At 44.2% G+C, this 17,994-nt stretch overlaps 1 protein-coding gene and 1 long non-coding RNA gene across 4 annotated transcripts in view; one reads left to right on the top strand and one right to left on the bottom strand.

The window, feature by feature from the left end:
* Tnpo1 (transportin 1) overlaps positions 1-8,292 on the bottom strand; it is a 92,636-nt gene extending 84,344 nt beyond the window's left edge. The window contains exon 1 of one of the 3 annotated variants that reach the window (NM_001399431.1): positions 8,160-8,252. In NM_001399431.1, the coding sequence (NP_001386360.1) occupies positions 8,160-8,174 (15 nt within the window). In that variant the 5' untranslated portion in view covers positions 8,175-8,252. Of the gene's footprint in view, positions 1-7,404; positions 7,533-8,159 lie in introns of those variants that run through there. The other 2 variants (XM_039102145.2, XM_063281688.1) reach the window with 2 other exon arrangements.
* Positions 8,245-10,780, top strand: Eif5bl (eukaryotic translation initiation factor 5B like). Its single transcript, NR_185089.1, has 3 exons — positions 8,245-8,575; positions 8,865-8,921; positions 10,649-10,780. It is a non-coding gene; the product is annotated as a eukaryotic translation initiation factor 5B like (long non-coding RNA).
* The last annotated feature ends 7,214 nt before the right edge of the window (positions 10,781-17,994 follow it).

The following is a 17,994-nucleotide window of genomic DNA, read 5'->3' on the forward strand; positions in this document are numbered from 1 at the left end:
GAACGGCACTACTACAAAGGAAACAAAATAGGAGAAGCAAGCGCTGAAGTGGGTCAATTTATTTTGGGGGGGTCAGTTCTTAGGGTGAAATACAGTTGTCCCCTCTGAACAGTAGCGAGGGCAGACTGAAGCTATGAGGGCAAATAAAACCATGTCTAGTAAACATGACTCAGACTCTTATTTCCTAAACAATACAGTAAGGATAACAGCCAATGACACAGAATTTACATTCAGTATTATAAATCATCTAAAAATGGGTTCTATACAAATACTTTGCCACATTATAAAAGGGATTTGTACATCTGTAAATTTTGGTACCCTGGTGGGGGAGGAAGGGTGTCCTGGAAACAATGCTTCACAAACACTGAGATGACTATAATAGCTGCTTAGAGAAATAATTCCATAATGAAAATGAAATAAGCCAGACATACAGTGGTACACACTCTTAATCCCTGCACTTGGGAGGCAGAGGCAGGCAGATCTCTGTGAGTTCGGATCAGCCTGTTCTATGTAATGAGTTCCAGGCTAGCCAGGGGACTACACAGTGAAACTGTCTCTCCCAAAACAAACAAACAGGAAATGTATAATTCTTATTCATGAGTGAAAAAAAGTCTAAGGGAAGGACAGGACTGCTCCTATGAATGGATGAGAAAATGTATTGTAGTTAAAAGGACAGCATACATCTGGGAGATCAGAATGGTTATAACCTTGAGTCATTCCAGAAGAACCATGTGCAGGAGCTAAGAGGTCAAAGGGATAAAAGGGGTGGGTAACTAAGAAGGCTGAACAGGCAGGGAGGGACTGAGGGTGGGAAGCTGGCGGCCAGGTCTGCTTTGATATGCTAAATAGACACCACAGCCATTAGTCCCAGTGTGGGACTTGACAAAGAATAAAGCAATATTGTTACGCAGATGAAACAAGAGGGAGCTAGAACAAAATTAGACAAAAGAACCATAAGGTCACAGGCAGGAAGACAGCACACACTAATGCAGATGCTTGGGAGTGTGGAGATTCTCTTCACACGACTTCAGTTTTCTTACAAGAGTAGAAAGCCCATGACCTATCATGGGCTTCAAATGAGGATGGGAGAAGAGACATGAGTTTGTAAAAAGAGAAGCCATGAAACAGTCACTTAGAGCAGACAGGAAATACAGGAAGGAACACCAGGCATCATGTGGGCCATGCGCTTTACGGTCAAGGGAGGCTGTACAGTTGTATAGTCTGTCCACATACAAAAGAAGGTACAAAGCAAAGCAGAGAACTGGGTTTAACCAACCTGGTTCTGCTAAACAACAAAAATAAGCAAAGAACAAGGAAGGAGATCTAAAATTCTATGACAAACATGGAATTTAAGCTGAGTGAACGCCATGTAAAACAGTGAAAACAAGTCAGCGAGCGGCAGGGGGGCAGTGATGGGTGAGGGTTGCTCCACTATGGCAGAAGCTGGCAGGGGTGAGCAAAGAAGTCGTTAGCACCGGGTCAAACACCTCACAATATACAGAGAGCAGGTGGTACTAGGAATAAACAGGTATGCAGGCCTTTAGGACAGAACCCAAGGCTGAGGACTGGGGAGAGAATAGCCTAATAGCAGGAAAGAGACTTCAAGATGTTGTTCCCGCTTCTAGCAAATACGAAAAATATGCAAAATCAACCAACTAACTCAGGCAAACCGTGCCAGGTTCCCAGCAAGACAAGAAAGGAGGCCCAGGCAGTGGCACATGGGAGGCAGAAGTAGGACTGAGTTTGAGACCAGTCTGAGATCCTAGGTAATGCTTAGATAATGACAGAGTAGATGGACAGATGCCGATGGAGAAAGAGGGATGCTTCTCAGTGTGTTGAAAGGCTGGAGAATTGCCAGAGTGTTTATGAGTACTTGTTCTTGCTGAAGACCCAGGTCTGATTTCCCGCATGCACAGGACTCCTCACAACCTTCTGTTATTCTAGTCCCAGGGGATGTGAAGCCCTTTCTGACCTTCCCTGGCACCAGGGTTGCACATGGTGCACACATACGCATACAAGCCAACCACTCATGTATAGAAAATTAATCTAAGAAGTATTTTTAAAAGAAAAAACATGTTGAAAGGGGCTGGGGAAATGGCTCAGTGGTCAAGAACAGTTGCCCATCTTGCTGAGGACCCAGCTTTAAGCACTCAAAGTCACTCACAACAGTCCCTAACTCCAGATCCAGTGGACTGGATGTCTTCTGACTTCCTCAGACTTCATACATGTACAATGCACATGCATACATGTAAGCAAAACACTCACACATAAAAATAAATAACCCCTAAAGAAGAACAAAAATATGCTGAAAGTTCTGTTTGGTAGGTGGACAGTAAATCCCAGAGGACATAGTATAAAGGTAAGAAGAGTTAGGATGGGGAGGTGGGTGGGTGATATGACTGTGAACAGATCCAGGAGCCTCTGCAGTTACTGACAAAGACATCCTGACACCTGATTACCCATCCTGGTAAAAAATAGAAGCTACTATGGTAAAAACGGTTTTACTTTAAATACCTAGGTTGGGTGTGGTAGCATACACCTTTAATCCCAGCACTTGAGAGGCAGAAGCAGGAAGATCTGTGAGTTCCAGGCTAGCCTGGTCTATGTAGTAAGTTCTAGGCCAGCCAGGGCTATACAGAGTCTGTTGCAAAAGAACAGTAATAAAGTAATCGAATTGTTTTCCTTTTTATGTATTTCAGAATTTTAAAAAATCCATTCTGTTCTTGATGATTTATACAATGAACATGTTTCATTTCGAAATTTCAATCGTTCATTCCAGTGTAATGTGAATTAAAATACTTGAGGCAAATCTGACCACACCAGTTAGTGTCCTCACTGTGTGAAACTGCTCTGCACTACAATGACAAGGCTAGAATGAGCCAGAGTAGGAAATATCTATAATCTACCGTGTATAGCAAAAAGCACGGAACTGACCTATGCCATACAGGTAGGACCCTGCGCTGCTCAGTGGACTAAGAGACAGTTGGTGCTTATTCACGCATCCTCAGGGGGAGGGGCCTTCTATCTCCCAACGCTCTACCCACGCTCTACTCTACTCATGGACTCTACCCAGTCCTCCCTGGGCTTGGCGTCAAACCTGTCTGTCACCCTCTCACTGTGCTTAAGGCATCCGCTGCTCACATCTCTCCACAGCCACATGCAACAGCCAGTCCTAGAACCGAGCAGCCTCCAAGACCTTCCTGCTTTAACTTACTGACTTCTGCAAACCGCTTTAGTTTATTAAATACTGGTGTGTGCATGTGTCCGCGTGAGTATCCAGAGGACACCCCTGTGTGTCAGTGCCTCACTGCTGAGTATGCCAGGCTAACTGGCCTGCGAGCTTCTGCAGAGTCTCACGTTTCCGCCTCCCACCTCTGTAGGAGAAGCGGTGACCCGTGTTCTAGGATCCAAGCTTGCTCACGTTCATGGCAAGCACCTGACCTATGGAGCCACCTCCCCAGCTCACATAGTTTTCAAAAATGTTAATTCCTAATGGAACACAAAGGGAAGTGGCTCTGTAACTCTGTTCATTTTTAATGATGTGATTGTCACCATCTAGTTAAGCGTTTGTTTGCAGAAATACAACAATAGTTTGGGACATTCAATTATTTCTCTCCTAGAATTTTTTTTGTTAGTAAAGACAAAAGTGATAGGAAGGCGCTGTGTCCTTTCTGAGATAAGCGGGCATGACTAGGGGTGCAATGTCACTATTTCATCGCTGTTTCAGTCAGCTGTAAAATGCAGCCCACCTGCATGTGTAGGGTTTGCTTGCCTTCTGTTTTCGGCATGAAATCATCTATTCTTTTATGTTAAACAGCTCCAGTCTTCTTGGTTTGTTTCCCATTAAGACTTTCATTTATTTCACCAGTAATGGGCTTCATCAAGTGTGTTTTTCAATTCAATTACTTAATGGGCCTTTAAACTTCTCTTAGTCACTAAATTTAATCAAATTTGTGATTTCTTTGGTTTTTCCCTTTCCCATTTGTTGTACAACATTAATAAGAATGCTGAGTCCACATATTCTTGCTGCATTCATTTTAGAATCCAGATCTCTCTCTCTCTCTCCCTCCTTCCCTCTCTCCCTCTCTCCATCTATCTATCTCTCTCTCTATCTCTCTCTCTATCTCTCTCTCTATCTCTCTATCTATCTATCTATCTATCTATCCACACACACACACAATTATATTTTCTCCAGGTAAAGAATATTTTTTTTATTTTCTAAAATGTGAAAAGTTATATTTGAACAGTGTGGTCTATAGGCTACAGGTAGTTAGAAATAGAACATTTTGAAATTTTTTCTTACATAGAAATGTACAATAATGTCTTTTATTTAGACAGACCTAGATTCAGAGTCAGGCTTGCACACCCAGCCCTTGTGCAAATTGCATCTCCACCTTTTCCCATCAATTAAAGGAAAATAATTTCCATCTATAGCACAGGTCTGATGATGAGAATTCCGTATAAGAAATGATATATACCAGCTAGATGACCACAGGTAACTCCTGGCACACTACAATGGAGTACTAATTCAGTCCTTCTTCCCTTGTCTCCCATCAGTAGGGCATTGATATTATGCAGCTTAAGCAAGCCTAGGGTAGAAGTGAACATCTCAGCACGGGGATGCTGGCAGCAGCAGGACAGAACCTGAGCAACAGAGAAGCAGCCTAACGGTAAAGGCTTGTAAGCATATGCTAAAGCAAGAGCATTAAGAGTTTCAGGGTTGCCTGGACTAGAGTGAGTTCCAGGCCAGCGTTCATAACTTAGTCCTTTCTCAACATGTATAGCGGACATGGAGTTATGAGTTCAATCTCCACCACTGCTCACACTGACAGTAACAGCAAGGAAGATCAAACCACGACCAAGAGCAGAGCATGGTGGCCCACACCATCAATCCCAGCACGCAGGAGGCAGAGGCAAGCAGACCTCTGTGAGACTGAAGCCAGCCTGGTCTACTTATGATGTTCCCACACAGCCAGGGCTATGTAGAGGGACCCTGTCTCAAAACACAAACCACCACAAGAAATAAGCGTGCTGTAAGCAAAAGCAGCCTGACAATATGAATTCAGAAACGTGGATGATGCCTAGCATCTGAATGAAACATCTAAAATGCAGCTATTGTCCTATGCACAAAGATGTTCAGTTGTGTTTCTTATGTAACTGTAAAAACAACTAAAAACTCTTTAATGAGGAGAAATTCACAAACATCACATAGTCATAAAAACAAACACTATAACTAGCTAAAGAAAAAGCTGTACCATGTATCTTTTTAAAAAAGCAGAAAATTACTTATGCAATAAAATCTCAACTGTGGGGGCTGGGGATTTAGCTCAGTGGTAGAGCGCTTACCTGGGAAGTGCAAGGCCCTGGGTTCGGTCCCCAGCTCCGGAAAAAAAAAGAACCAAAAAAAAAAAAAATAAAAATAAAATCTCAACTGTGTAAATATACATATTTGAAGGAAACACACTGAAGAAGGGCTTGCAGAAATTACTGTACCATCTTGAAATTGGCAATTTTAAGTTTACTTCTTATAGTTTTAAAATTATCAACAATGAAAATGACAATGACGAGAACATTAGTGATTTGTGGAGCATTCACTCCATGTAGGCCCAGTTCTGAGAGCTTATCATGTGAACTCATTTAGTTCTCAGAATACTACTAATTGAGACACTGTAACTTGTTTCACATTACACTGACAATTACAAAGGGCCTAGCTGAGACTGCCCATCCACACATAGGACACCTTCTCTCTCTCTACCTTGTATCATAAAGTCATTAGAACAGCACCTATGACTCAAGCTCGTCACACCAAGAGCCACCAGTCTCCTTTGCAAACTGAGTTTAAACAGTTCCACTGTCACTGACTGCCTTTTGGAAACAAGATGTGGCCATCATTCTTGTATACATTTTATCTCAGAAAAATTTGAAGACAGACATATGTGGTGCAAGCTTTTAAACCCAGCACTGGGAGGTTGAAGGAGTAGTATTGGTTCTTCATGGATTTGAGTCCAACCTGGTCTACAAAGTGAGTTCCAAGCCAACCAAACTATACAGTGAGCCCTTGTCTCAAAAAAAGTTTAAGACAAATTTCCATCCTCATTTCCTGTTTTGATAGTTTGAGCATGAAGATGCTTGAAAGCTAATATTTTTACTCATGACACCAACTGACAGTACTTCTAAGAACACTACCTAGAAGTGTCAGAACCACTCGAGCACTGAGTACCTCCCTTCACTAACCTCTACCTGCCTAACCTCGATCCACACACTCTCACAGACTTCTGTCCAACAGTGAACTCACCCCTCTAACCTGCTACAGCCTTACTAACACTAGCCAAGCAGGACCTTGTGAGAGATTTCACCCCAACCCTTCCTTTTTGAAGGGGCACCATCCCACATGGTTTTGAAAACATCACCAGTTACACTCTAGCTCAGCTCTCTCAATCTCTTTGGCAGTTGGGGGAAAGGTGGGGGAGTGAGAGGAGGGCCAAATCTTTGGCATCATATACCACATTCCTTTCTTTCTTTCCTGTTTTGTTTGCTTTTGGAGACAGGGTTTCTTAGTTGTAGCCCTGGCTGTCCTTGAACTCAGAGACCTGCCTGCCTCTGCCTCCCTGGGGCAGGGATTATACCTGGCAAAGAAAGGCAGCCAGTCCCCACTGCTGCTGCCTTCTTCCCTCCTGTTTACATCAGTTAAATTTACTTCACTTTAACAAAATCTAAGTAGAGAAAATTAGTCATGAAAACAATGACTGTAACAAATATTGATACTGGAAATAGTCACAGCTAGGATATTTGTTTTTAGACAAAATTCTATTCTGTTCACACTATGTAACGGCAAAAAGGCTTTTAGAAATAGAGGGAGAAATACAAAAATATTTTCTATAGGTCTTTCAGTGGGAGGAATTCAGTACTTCCTGGCCAGGGCATGATGGAAAAGCACGGGAAGGCTAACGGAGTCTCTCTTCAGAAAGGGAAAACGGAACACCCATATTGCAACAGGCGTACACGGACTCAAATAAAAGCCGTATTGCCAAACCACTATTCACCCACACATTGCAAGTGTCGAGGGTTTTAAAAGAAATCTGCCGCCTCTAAACTAGTATTTTTCCTTTGCCGCTACAAGTTTCCACATAGAGCATTCATTCTCTAGAACAACCAGGATGCAAGGTTGAGGAGCAGTAAAAAGCATGATTTCTCCCAAAATACAAACCGTATACACTACTTACTTCATTAAGCGCACTTTCTCACCACACTTAAGTGAAAGTTTCGATAGGGAGACTCAAAAACCCAGCAGTTACATCTGAACCGGCACACTGCAGACAGGTCAGTTTCAAATACTGATTTCACTCAATAGTTTGCATTTAAGAGTGGTCTTTGGGGGTGAGGGGGGAGGCACTGCTTACGTACTCATTGAAGCCATCACTGTTTTAGAGCAGGACATACTAAGCTTCTTAATACAATCTCCCCAATTAGTGGACAGCCTCTAACTTCGTTTCTACAGTTACAGCAGCTGATTTGCGACTGGCACAACAAAGTGAAACTGTCAACAATCCCTGCAAAACCCACGTGACTTAAAAAAATTAAACACCGCGAGATCACTTCTAAGAGGAAGAAAGGCTTTCTAAAACCAGTTTGATTGTGGTGGCGGGTCTGTTTCTCGGCAGCCGTTCCCGGTGGCGTGGGCGGATAGGACAGAGGCAGACGTGCAAAACCCACAGACCTAAACAAAACCCATAGTTACAAACATTCAAATTATGTTCACAGGTCGCGAGGCCAGAGGGCCCTCAGGAGAGACGGAGCAGCTGGCTGCAGAAACCAGAGTGTGCGAGGCTCCGGGACAAAGACGGGCGACCTCGGGCCCTCGCACCGTGCGGCCTGACAGGCAACGCAGCAGCTCGCCCCGCCAGCCGCCGGCCTCCCCGCCGCCCCAGGACCGACCTCCCGCCCCCGGGACATCGCTTGTCCCGTCCGGGTCCCGCAGGGTGCCCGGGACGGCAGCTGTTGGGCTTAGAACCGCGCCGTCGCCGGCGGGCTCCAAACGGCCAGGCCGGGTCCGAGAGGGCGGACAGCCGAGCGTGGTGCCCTCCGCACGGCGGCCGGTCGGAGCTCGCTCGGCCGCTTCCGCCTCTCTGCCCCGACCACGCACCCACACGCCAACCTACCCGGTCCCACACCATCCCAGAGGCCTCCGGCGCTCGGGCCTTTCTGCCGAAGCGGCGCTGCCTCCCGTCCGGGGCCTGAAATGGCTGCGGAACAAAGAGAATCCGGGCTCGGGCGAGCGCCGGTCCGATTGGCCGGGGGGCGGAGCCCGGCGCGGGAATCTTCGGCGGCGGTCGCCTTGGCAACGAAGACGGGGCTGGGAAAACTGCGGCCTGGGCCTGCGGGCCTGCGTCGGGTGGCGCCCAGCAGCGGTTTTCCCAAGCGGGGTCCCGGGGTCGAGGCTTCGGCTTCGGCCCCGCGCCCTCCTCACACGCTCTCGCGCCCGCTGCAGCCCCCACAACCCAGCCTGGGGTTCAATCGCAGCCGGCGCTGCCCCGCCCTTGAGTGGGAACGCCCAGATTCAAGGCCCTTCCGGCAGGTGACGTGCCCGGACCTTGTTTTCCCCGGGGACCGCCGAGCCCAGAGCCTTGCGACACCCAATAGGCCGCTCGAACTGTTACTGCTTCCCTGGCACAAGGCCGACGGGTGTGGGCGGACGGCTGCCCGCTTGTAACACGCGGGGTGAAATGTGCTGATGTAGCGCGAAACTACTATCTATAAACCAAACGACCTGATTTAGAAAATTAGCTTTACTTCTCTAGGTTTGTTTCTAATATAAAGCTGGTTCCTTGAACTTGGAAATACTAAGCTCCTCTCTCCTTGTACAGCCACCAAGAGAGAAGAAGTACTGTAATTTCAAGCTGAAAATGTTTTAAATGGGAGAGGTAGGCACTTTTCTTTTTCTTTTTTTTTTTTTTTTTTCTCGGAGCTGGGGACCGAACCCAGGGCCTTGCGCTTCCTAGGCAAGCGCTCTACCACTGAGCTAAATCCCCAACCCCCCCCTAATTCTCGAAAATGCCAAATATTTACAACTTATTTATTAAGACGGTTAAAGTCTTCACTTGTAGTACATTTTAGTGTTACAATTAGTTTAACTCAAAGTTTGAGATAGAATACGGTTTTTAGGGGCTGGGGATTTAGCTCAGTGGTAGAGCGCTTACCTAGGAAGCGCAAGGCCCTGGGTTCGGTCCCCAGCTCCGAAAAAAAAAGAACCAAAAAAAAAAAATATATATGGTTTTTATCATCAGAAAGTTGAACATTGAAAGGGAACATATTTAAAATAACTAAAATATGGCCGGGCATGGTGGCCCACACTTTCAGCCCCATCACTCCAGAGGCAGAGGCAGGCAGAATGCTAAGTTCCTGGCCAGCCCGGTCTACAGAGGGAGTTCCAGGACAGCCAGGGCTACACAGAGAAACTCTGTCTCTATAGAATAAACTAAACATTTTAAATGTTGATTTAATAGAAGTTGGATAGAGTAGTGTTCTTGGAAAGGAATTTTCTAAGAAGGAATATATATTCCTAAGAAAAACAATTTAATATAAACCTTCCTCCAGAGCAGTTTGGTGGGTCTGCAAGAAAATTTACTGCAAGGAAAATGTAAACAGGTCTTATTTTTATACTTAAAAGATTTCGTTGTAGAGTAGAGGCTTGTATAAGTCAGAGGACTGTGGTAACTGAATTTTACATTGCTGGAGACTTAAAAAATAAAATAGCATTAAAATCTATGAGGGGCTGGGAAAATGGTTCAGGGCAACAACTCTTGTTTTACAGAGTACTTGGGTTTTATTCTTGAAACCAGGAAGTATATCATAACTGTTCTTAATTCCAGTTTCAGGAGTCCAATGCCCTCTGCTGACCTCCTCAGGGACCAGGCATACCCATGGTGTACATGTCAGCAAAACACTCTCATGCATAAAATAAATAAAATTAATCTGAAAGATTACCAATTAATGGTAATTATAGGACCTACCAAGTAATTAATATTAATTCATCTAAATAATACTTTGGGAATAAGTGAAGTTAATTGGAAGGAGGAAGGACTGAATATTAATTGGTATTATGTAAAAGAATTTATTCGGGGGGGTTGGGGATTTAGCTCAGTGGTAGAGTGCTTGGCTAGCAAGCACAAGGCCCTGGGTTTGGTCCCCAGCTCCGGAAAAAAAAAAAAAAAGAATTTATTCCCTGGAATTCTTTTTAAAGAAAAAATCCTTGGTTATCAGATGTTATAAAGTTGAGATGGGGATGGAGAGATGGCTCAGTGGTTAAAAACACTGACTGCTCTTCCAGAGGTCCTGAGTTCAATTCTCAGCAACCACATGGTGGCTCACAACCATCTGTAATGGGATGTGATGTCCTCTTCTGGTGTGAATGAAGACAGTGTACTCACATACATAAAATAAATCTTTTTAAAAAATTGGGATGAGGTAGTCCAAGAATCTATTCTTTCATTATGTTGAAATGAGAATGCTATACAGTGATTCTGGGTAGAGAGGCTTATAAGTGGTTTTCGTCTCTATCTAACCTTAAGTTAAAAATGTGTTTTAAACAGTAGCTCTTACTCATCTTAAGGCATATCTCCAAAACTTATTTAATTTTGCTTTTCATCAGTGCATACGATACTGGCCACCCAGTGATGTCTTCTCTTTACATTTCACGACGTGAGACTCTGCAGAATCGTTGGCATTTTTCAGTGACATATTTTGAAATTTAAGATGGTAAATAAACTTGTTTTTAACCATACAGCCTTTCTATTCTTTAATTAGAACCTCTATTATTTCTCAAGTGACAAAGTTGACAAAAATAAGAACATGAAGGTTAGAAAATGGCACAGCAGTGAGAGAGTAGACACTTGGGAAAGGAAAGTTGTTTACCCTGTATGTTGGTTTCTATGTGCTTAGCGCAGGAAGTGGCACTATTAGGAGGTGTGGCCCTATTGGAGTAGGTGTGTCACTGTGGGCATGGGCTTAAGACCCTCACCCTAGCTGACTAGAAATCAGTCTTTTTTTTTCTTTTTTTTTTTCGGAGCTGGGGACCGAACCCAGGGCCTTGCGCTTGCTAGGCAAGCGCCCTACCACTGAGCTAAATCCCCAACCCCTGAAATCAGTCTTCTCCTAGCAGCCTTCAGATGAAGATGTAGACCTCTCAGCTCCTCCTGTCTTGATGATAATGGACTGAACCTCTGAACCTGTAAGCCAGCCCCAACTAAATGTTGTTTTTAATAAGACTTGCTTTGGTCATGGTGTCTGCTCACAGCAGTGAAACCCTAAGTAAGACACCCTGTCAGATGCAGCATCAGCAAAGCAAGTGTAAAGCTCTGGGTCCCAGGACCTTCCTCCAGACACCGGCTTCACCCTCCAGCCTGTTCTCGGTTCTGCCTCTCTGAGCTTCATGTTCTCTGTCTTAGAGAGGACACAGATGTAAGGACTTCAACATCAGAAGCTAGGTGTGACCGTGCAATAGAAAAAAGTATTGCTAGACATTAATAAATGTAAAAGAACATGTTCACCCATGAGGGAAATGACTTGGAAAAAGTAGATGTGGAAGTCCAAAATCGGCAATTAGTAGGCAATTATTACTAATACTTTTAATTATTTTAGTAATAATTTATTATTAATAGTTGATAGTTTTTATTAATTGTTAGTAATAAATAATTACTAATGCCATATAGAAGCCCGTAAGATATACCTAGAGTAGTATCTGAGGTAGGTGATCTTTAGACTCCTTCTGGGAATCATTGCTCAGTTGTACCTCTAGAAAGACACTGTTGTCTTACCCTCCAACCTTTTCCCCTTCTTTTTTTTCTTTTCTTTTCTTTTTTTTTTTTGGAGCTGGGGACCGAACCCAGGGCCTTGCGCTTGCTAGGCAAGCGCTCCACTACTGAGCTAAATCCCCAACACCCTTTTCCCCTTCTTAACTCTTGATTCTGTTTAGCACTGGACACTTTAAGGAACTGTCTTCTGCTTTGAAACATCTCCAGATTAACACTAAGGACCATCTTTTTAAAGTACTGATTTAGAAGAACTTAAATGCTGAAGGGACAGTTATAGTACATTCAGAAATGTGTAAATAATCTACAGGCATTTCTTACTTAAAGCAAACCCTTATATAAGGCTTTTTATAAAATGATAAATTAAGAAGTTATTTTTAACTGGGAAAGGATTAACTTCAAAGTTCCTTGAGCTATTAATAACTCCTAGTAATTAAAATATAATTCTATTTATAGAAAGGGCCTACGTGCGCTCCTGCTTCTGGGAAGGTGCAGAAGACACACTGTTCACGGTTCTCAGCACACCTGAAGTCCCACACATTACATAGAAAACAAACAGAGGAAGAGGCTCTGGCAGGAAGCAAATAGACAAGCAGGAGTCCTGGGGCTCGAGGGATGGCATGAAGATGAATTCCCTGGGTTTCCTTTGGCCTCATATATCTTGCACTTGAAACTGAACCTAGAAGTACCAGTGGCCCGACCAAAGCACAAAACAACAAAATGTCCCATCAAAACACTTCTCTCTCTAGCTAAAGGGGCAGCATAGAATACAGAAAGCTTTCAGACAAGAACTGGTTAAATCAGCAAAAATCAAAGGAAATTATGATATGTCCCACCCCACTGTCATGTCAACAGAGACTTAGCAGGGGAAGAATCTAGATTTCTACTTAGAGTAAGGTAGCTCCTCCCTCCTTGGACTTCTCTACCAAACTGGCCTTGTAGGTAGCACCTCCTCCTACCCCCCTACCCTACTCATCTTGCTAGCACCCACTCAGAGAAAGTCAGCTAAAAGAGAGGACTTTAAAGTATCTTAAATCTTGAAGCACCACACTTCAAACATCATTGATTCAGCAGGAAAATATCAAGAACTAAGATCTCGAGCCGTGTGGAATAGGAGGAGGGGAAGACATAGATGACAAACCGAGAATACAGAGGTGGCGCCGGCGAGTTGACTCAACAGTTAAGAGCTCTGCCTGCGTTTGCAGAGAACCCAGGTTTGATCCCCGGCCCCAACATGATGGATCACAACTGCCTATAATTTTAGTTCCAAATCCGACCTCCCAGTTCTGACCTCCATGGGCAGCAAGCATATAGGTGGTACACAGACAGACAGACAGACAGACAGACAGAACACAAAGCAAGTAGATCTATCTAAAAAACAACAAAAACAAAAATGATACAGTGATGTAAGAACTATCTAACTGAGGACAGGGCAGGGTGGCCCACTTTCATCCCAGCACTCGAGAGACAGGCAGATGCATCTCCGTGAGTTCCAGGCCAGTCAAGGTCACCTAGTCAGAAATGTTTTAGAGCTGAAAAATAAATATCATAATCATATGAAAACATAGAGATAAATTCAACTATGAGGATAGACAGTGGGGGGAAACCCAAAGACCTTATTTAGACCTTACTCTTAAGGATGGTTCTTAAATGCTTTAACGTCTGTCTTAAGAGTTTTACTGCTATGAACAGACACCATGACCAAGGCAAGTATTATAAAGGACAACATTTCATTGGGGCTGGCTTACAGGTTCAGAGGTTCAGTCCAGTTATCATCAAGGTGAGAGCATGGCAGCATCCAGGCAGGCATGGTGCAGGAGGAGCTGAGAGTTATACATCTTTATCTGAAGGCTGCTAGCAGAATACTGGCTTCCAGGCAGCTAGGACTAGGGTATTAAAGCCCATTCCAACTGTGGCACATCTACTCCAACAAGGCCACACCTCCAAATAATGCCATTCTCTGGACCAAACATACAATCCATCACAACCTCCCTTCTAGCCCACTATCCACCAGAGGTAGTGGGAAAGAAAGGATGCAGGGAAGTGGACTGTTTAGAAATGGTTCTCTGGAGTAGTTGTCAGAACATCAGTAGTTCAGTTCACAGGTCAGCGAGGGCAGCTCCATTCACTCCCAAGCACTTCAGGGATATACTAGCAGTCCAGTTAGAGGATGGTGAACACAAATCAGCAATGGTGGCATGACCTAGCAGAGACAGCCAGGCCTCAGCAGGAGGGACTAGAGCCAACAGGAATGCCAGGAAAAGTTCTTGGCTGGTGCCTTTCTCAGCAAAGCAAAGGTCATGGAAGATGTGAGATCCAAGCATTACACAGCTGGCTCTACCAGCAACTCTCCTTTTTATCCTTCCTCCAAACATCACATGTCCTCCATTGGTCTTGCCTCAGCATGTGAGTTCGTCTCAGCTGACATCACTCTGCCAGTCAGCCTAAGTCTGAGGAAGCAGCAAGAAACTGAAAGACACAGCACGCCACCTGAAGTTTTTTGGTGTGTTTCTCTTCATGGAGTCCTGACAAATGAAGGTCAACTACGCAATGTAAGGCAGACCAATACATGCATGTTGTTAGCAAAGAATCCTTCATCACACATGTCGTGTGTAATTTTAAAAACATGCTAGCTCTACCCGAGCTCCCTCAACCAGCTCCACGAGGTCACCAACCACTGCCCCAGTCATATCCTTTCTTCTGCCCACCTTAGTCTCCTCAGATGGGAAACACCAGACATGCTTAATGCTTTTAAAACTAGCCAGATAACTCAATGGCTGGACAAAGAGTAAATACCTTGCTTCATCCTCCTTGACCTTCGCCCACCGAGGAGACTACAAACTAGGGGCTCTGATACCTACATGTCTGAAACTTCTCTGCTCCACCGCTTGCTCTGAATCTCAATCTCTCTGTCTCCTTCTTCCTGTGGGGCCCGGAAACCCCAGCGTTCTCTTTGCCCAGCAATTAGCTTCTGCCTCTCTTATTGAGGCAATCATAAACCAGTTAGGGAACCAGATTTTATCATCAGCTGCTCCCCCTACATGCCCTTCTCGCGCTTGCTTTAGCAGAAATTCCTTTTACCTCTGTCTGCTTCAGCCAAACATTATTTCACGAGTCCGCCTCAGCCTTTCACACCTGACTCTGCTCAGGAAAACACTCCTTCACCTGTTTGCCCCAGCAAAACACCATCCGACAACTGACTCTCCAAAGAGCCCTTAAGTTTCCACTTCAGAATGGTGTCACAGAACTGGGTGACCATAGGAAATGGTCAGATAGTGGAATCGTCGGACGTCAGGCAGGAATAAAGAAAGGTTGAGGATAAAAAAAAAAAAATTCTAAGAATAGCAGGAAGTATCTTGAGGTCTGTCAACAGATATAAACTAGTGATTGTAGAAGCTGAGGACGTGTGAACAAAGGTGTCAGCATCATTAATGGAGCTCATGCAGCTTCCTAAAAGCACAGTGCTGTTGCAGCTGTGCTTTAAACATAGGCCATGAAGTTCAACTGGTTCTTTGTATATCACACTGCATTTGCAAAGTAACCCAAAGTTATTGCTGACATGCTATTTGATTTTCTTTTTTTTTTTTTTTTTTTTTCCTGAGACGGAGTTTCTCTTTGTATCCCTGGCTGTCCTGGAACTACCTCTGTAGAAGGCTCTGGCCTTGAGCTCCCAGAGATACGCCTCCCTGTCTCCGTTACTGCCCAGAATGGGCATTCTTAGAAGAGAGAATGAAGTAAATTTTGACCTTAAGAGAGGAATTCTTAGGCATGACTCCCAAACACCTCCAAAAAAAGTTCATAAAAAACAGAACAAAAGAAAATAAGTGGTCTTCATCGCAATTAAAGTCGTCATGCTTCAGGGCTACAGGTGGTGGTGCACACCTTTAATCTTAGAATTTGGAAGGCAGAGACTTTTGAGGCGAGCTTAACCTATATAGTGAATTCCAGTCCAGCTAAAACCACATATAAGACCTTGTCTCAACACAAACAAAAACATTGGACTTCAAAGGACAACATGTGAGGTCCGATCTAAACCCCTTCTGGGACTCCTTGAATGAATCTCACAGAGGTAGTGATTGATGCAAAAGCAAGAGGAGCTTTATTGATCCGTCACATGCTGGGTCAACTTCCTTCAGAGAGAGATGACCCTGAGCAAACTCTAGTAGGGAGTTATATATCTTCCATATAGGCAGATTTCTAACGATAAGGGCAGAATTTGAACAATGGTAACTAGGCAATGTACTCTTTGTGGGGCAAAGTGACCTCCAAACTGACTCATGGTCAGTGTATCATTCCGGGACTTTCTGAGGGGGTCGGATGGGGAGTCACAGGTGGCTTTGTTCAACACTTTGGCTTACAGCTGTTCCAGGAACTAAAACTAGCTCTACTCCTCCTGGAAAGGAGAGGTCTTTCTGTGCTCAGAGGTTTGTGGTGGATCTTTCCCACTGGCCTCAGATTGACCCCAACTCTGACTCTTTCAAACATTAACAAAGTTAAGGAGCCATTCGGTGGTGAAGCAATCCTAGCACTATAGGGAGGCAGAGGCAGGCAGATCTCCATGAGTTCAAGGCCAGCCTGATCTACAGAGTGAGTTCTGGGCAGTGATGGAGACAGAGGCAGGCGTATCTCTGTGAGAGAAAGGCCAGAGTCTTCAATAGAGGTAGATCCAGGACAGCCAGGACTACATAGAGAAACCCTGTCTCAGGAAAAAACAAACAGAACTGGAAGGAAGGAAGGAAGGAAGGAAGGAAGGAAGGAAGGAAGGAAGAAAGGAAGGAAGGAAGGAAGGAAGGAAGGAAGGAAGGGAAGAAGGGAGGGAGGGAGGGAGAGAGAGGGAAGGAAAGGAAAAGAAAGAAGTGGCCTAGGCTGAAAAGATGGCTCAGAGGACAATGGAGGTAGGATGTGCAGCAGGGAGGACAACCTGAATTCAAATCCTTACAACTCCTGTAAAAAGCTGGGTACAGTGGTGTCCACAGTAACCCTGCAGTCCCTGGCACTCTCTTCTTTTTTTTTTTTTTTTTTTTTTTTTTTTTTTTTTTTTTTTTTACCTGGCACTCTCTTCTGAGAGCCAGCCAGACCCACAGAGATGGGACGCTCCAGGCTCAGTGAGAGTCTCAGAAAACAAGCTGGAGAGTGAAGGAGGGATATACACAGCCTTGACCACTGGCTTCCACATGCATGTGCAAATACACACACACACACACTCACACACACACACACACACAACACTACACACACACACTAATAATTTTATACATATGCTTTGGAATGGCAGCTGGAGTAGGTAAGCCAGGTTATAATACTCCCATAAGTTCCATTATTTCATGAACCTCTCTTTAATTTCGTAAAATCTGATTTTTTAAATTTTATTTTATTTTATTTTTATTTTTTGGGTTTCTTTTTTGTTTGGTTGGTTACTTTGTTTTTTTTATTTTTTTAATATTTTTAAAGATGTGTTTAGTTTAGCTATATGAGTACACTGTCGCTGTCCTCAGACACACCAGAAGAGGGCATCAGATCCCATTCCAGATGGTTGTGAGCCACCGTGTGGTTGCTGGGATTTGAACTCAGGACCTCTGGAAGAGCAGTCAGTGCTCTTAACCGCTGAGCCATCTCCAGCCCTGATTTTTTTTTCTTAATTACAAATATGGGTGAGTTTCAAGGAGAATTAACATCTTGAACTTGTAAACTGCAGCTAATGGAACATTGGCAGTTTAACTATAATTTATAAGTTTCTTTTGGGGGCTGGGGATTTAGCTCAGTGGTAGAGCGCTTACCTAGGAAGCGCAAGGCCCTGGGTTCGGTCCCCAGCTCTGGAAAAAAAAAAAAAAAAAAGAAAGAAAAGAAAAAAAAATAAGTTTCTTTTGCAATATCAGAACATGTCTTAGGGCTTCTATTCCTACACAAAACATCATGACCAAGAAGCAAGTTGGGGAGGAAGGGGTTTATTCAGCTTACATTTCCCCGTTGCTGTCCATCACCAAAGGAAGTCAGGACTGGAACTCAAGCAGGTCAGGAAGCAGGAACTGATGCAGAGGCCATGGAGGGATGTTTCTTACTGGCTTGCTTCACCTGGCTTGCTCAGCTTGCTTTCTTATAGAACCCAGGATCACCAGCCCAGGGATGGCACCACCCACAAGGGGCTGTGTAGGATAAAGTGGCAGGGACCCACATCTGCTCTGTCAAA

Source organism: Rattus norvegicus, chromosome 2 (genome assembly GCF_036323735.1).
Source record: "Rattus norvegicus strain BN/NHsdMcwi chromosome 2, GRCr8, whole genome shotgun sequence".
NCBI lineage: Eukaryota > Metazoa > Chordata > Mammalia > Rodentia > Muridae > Rattus > Rattus norvegicus.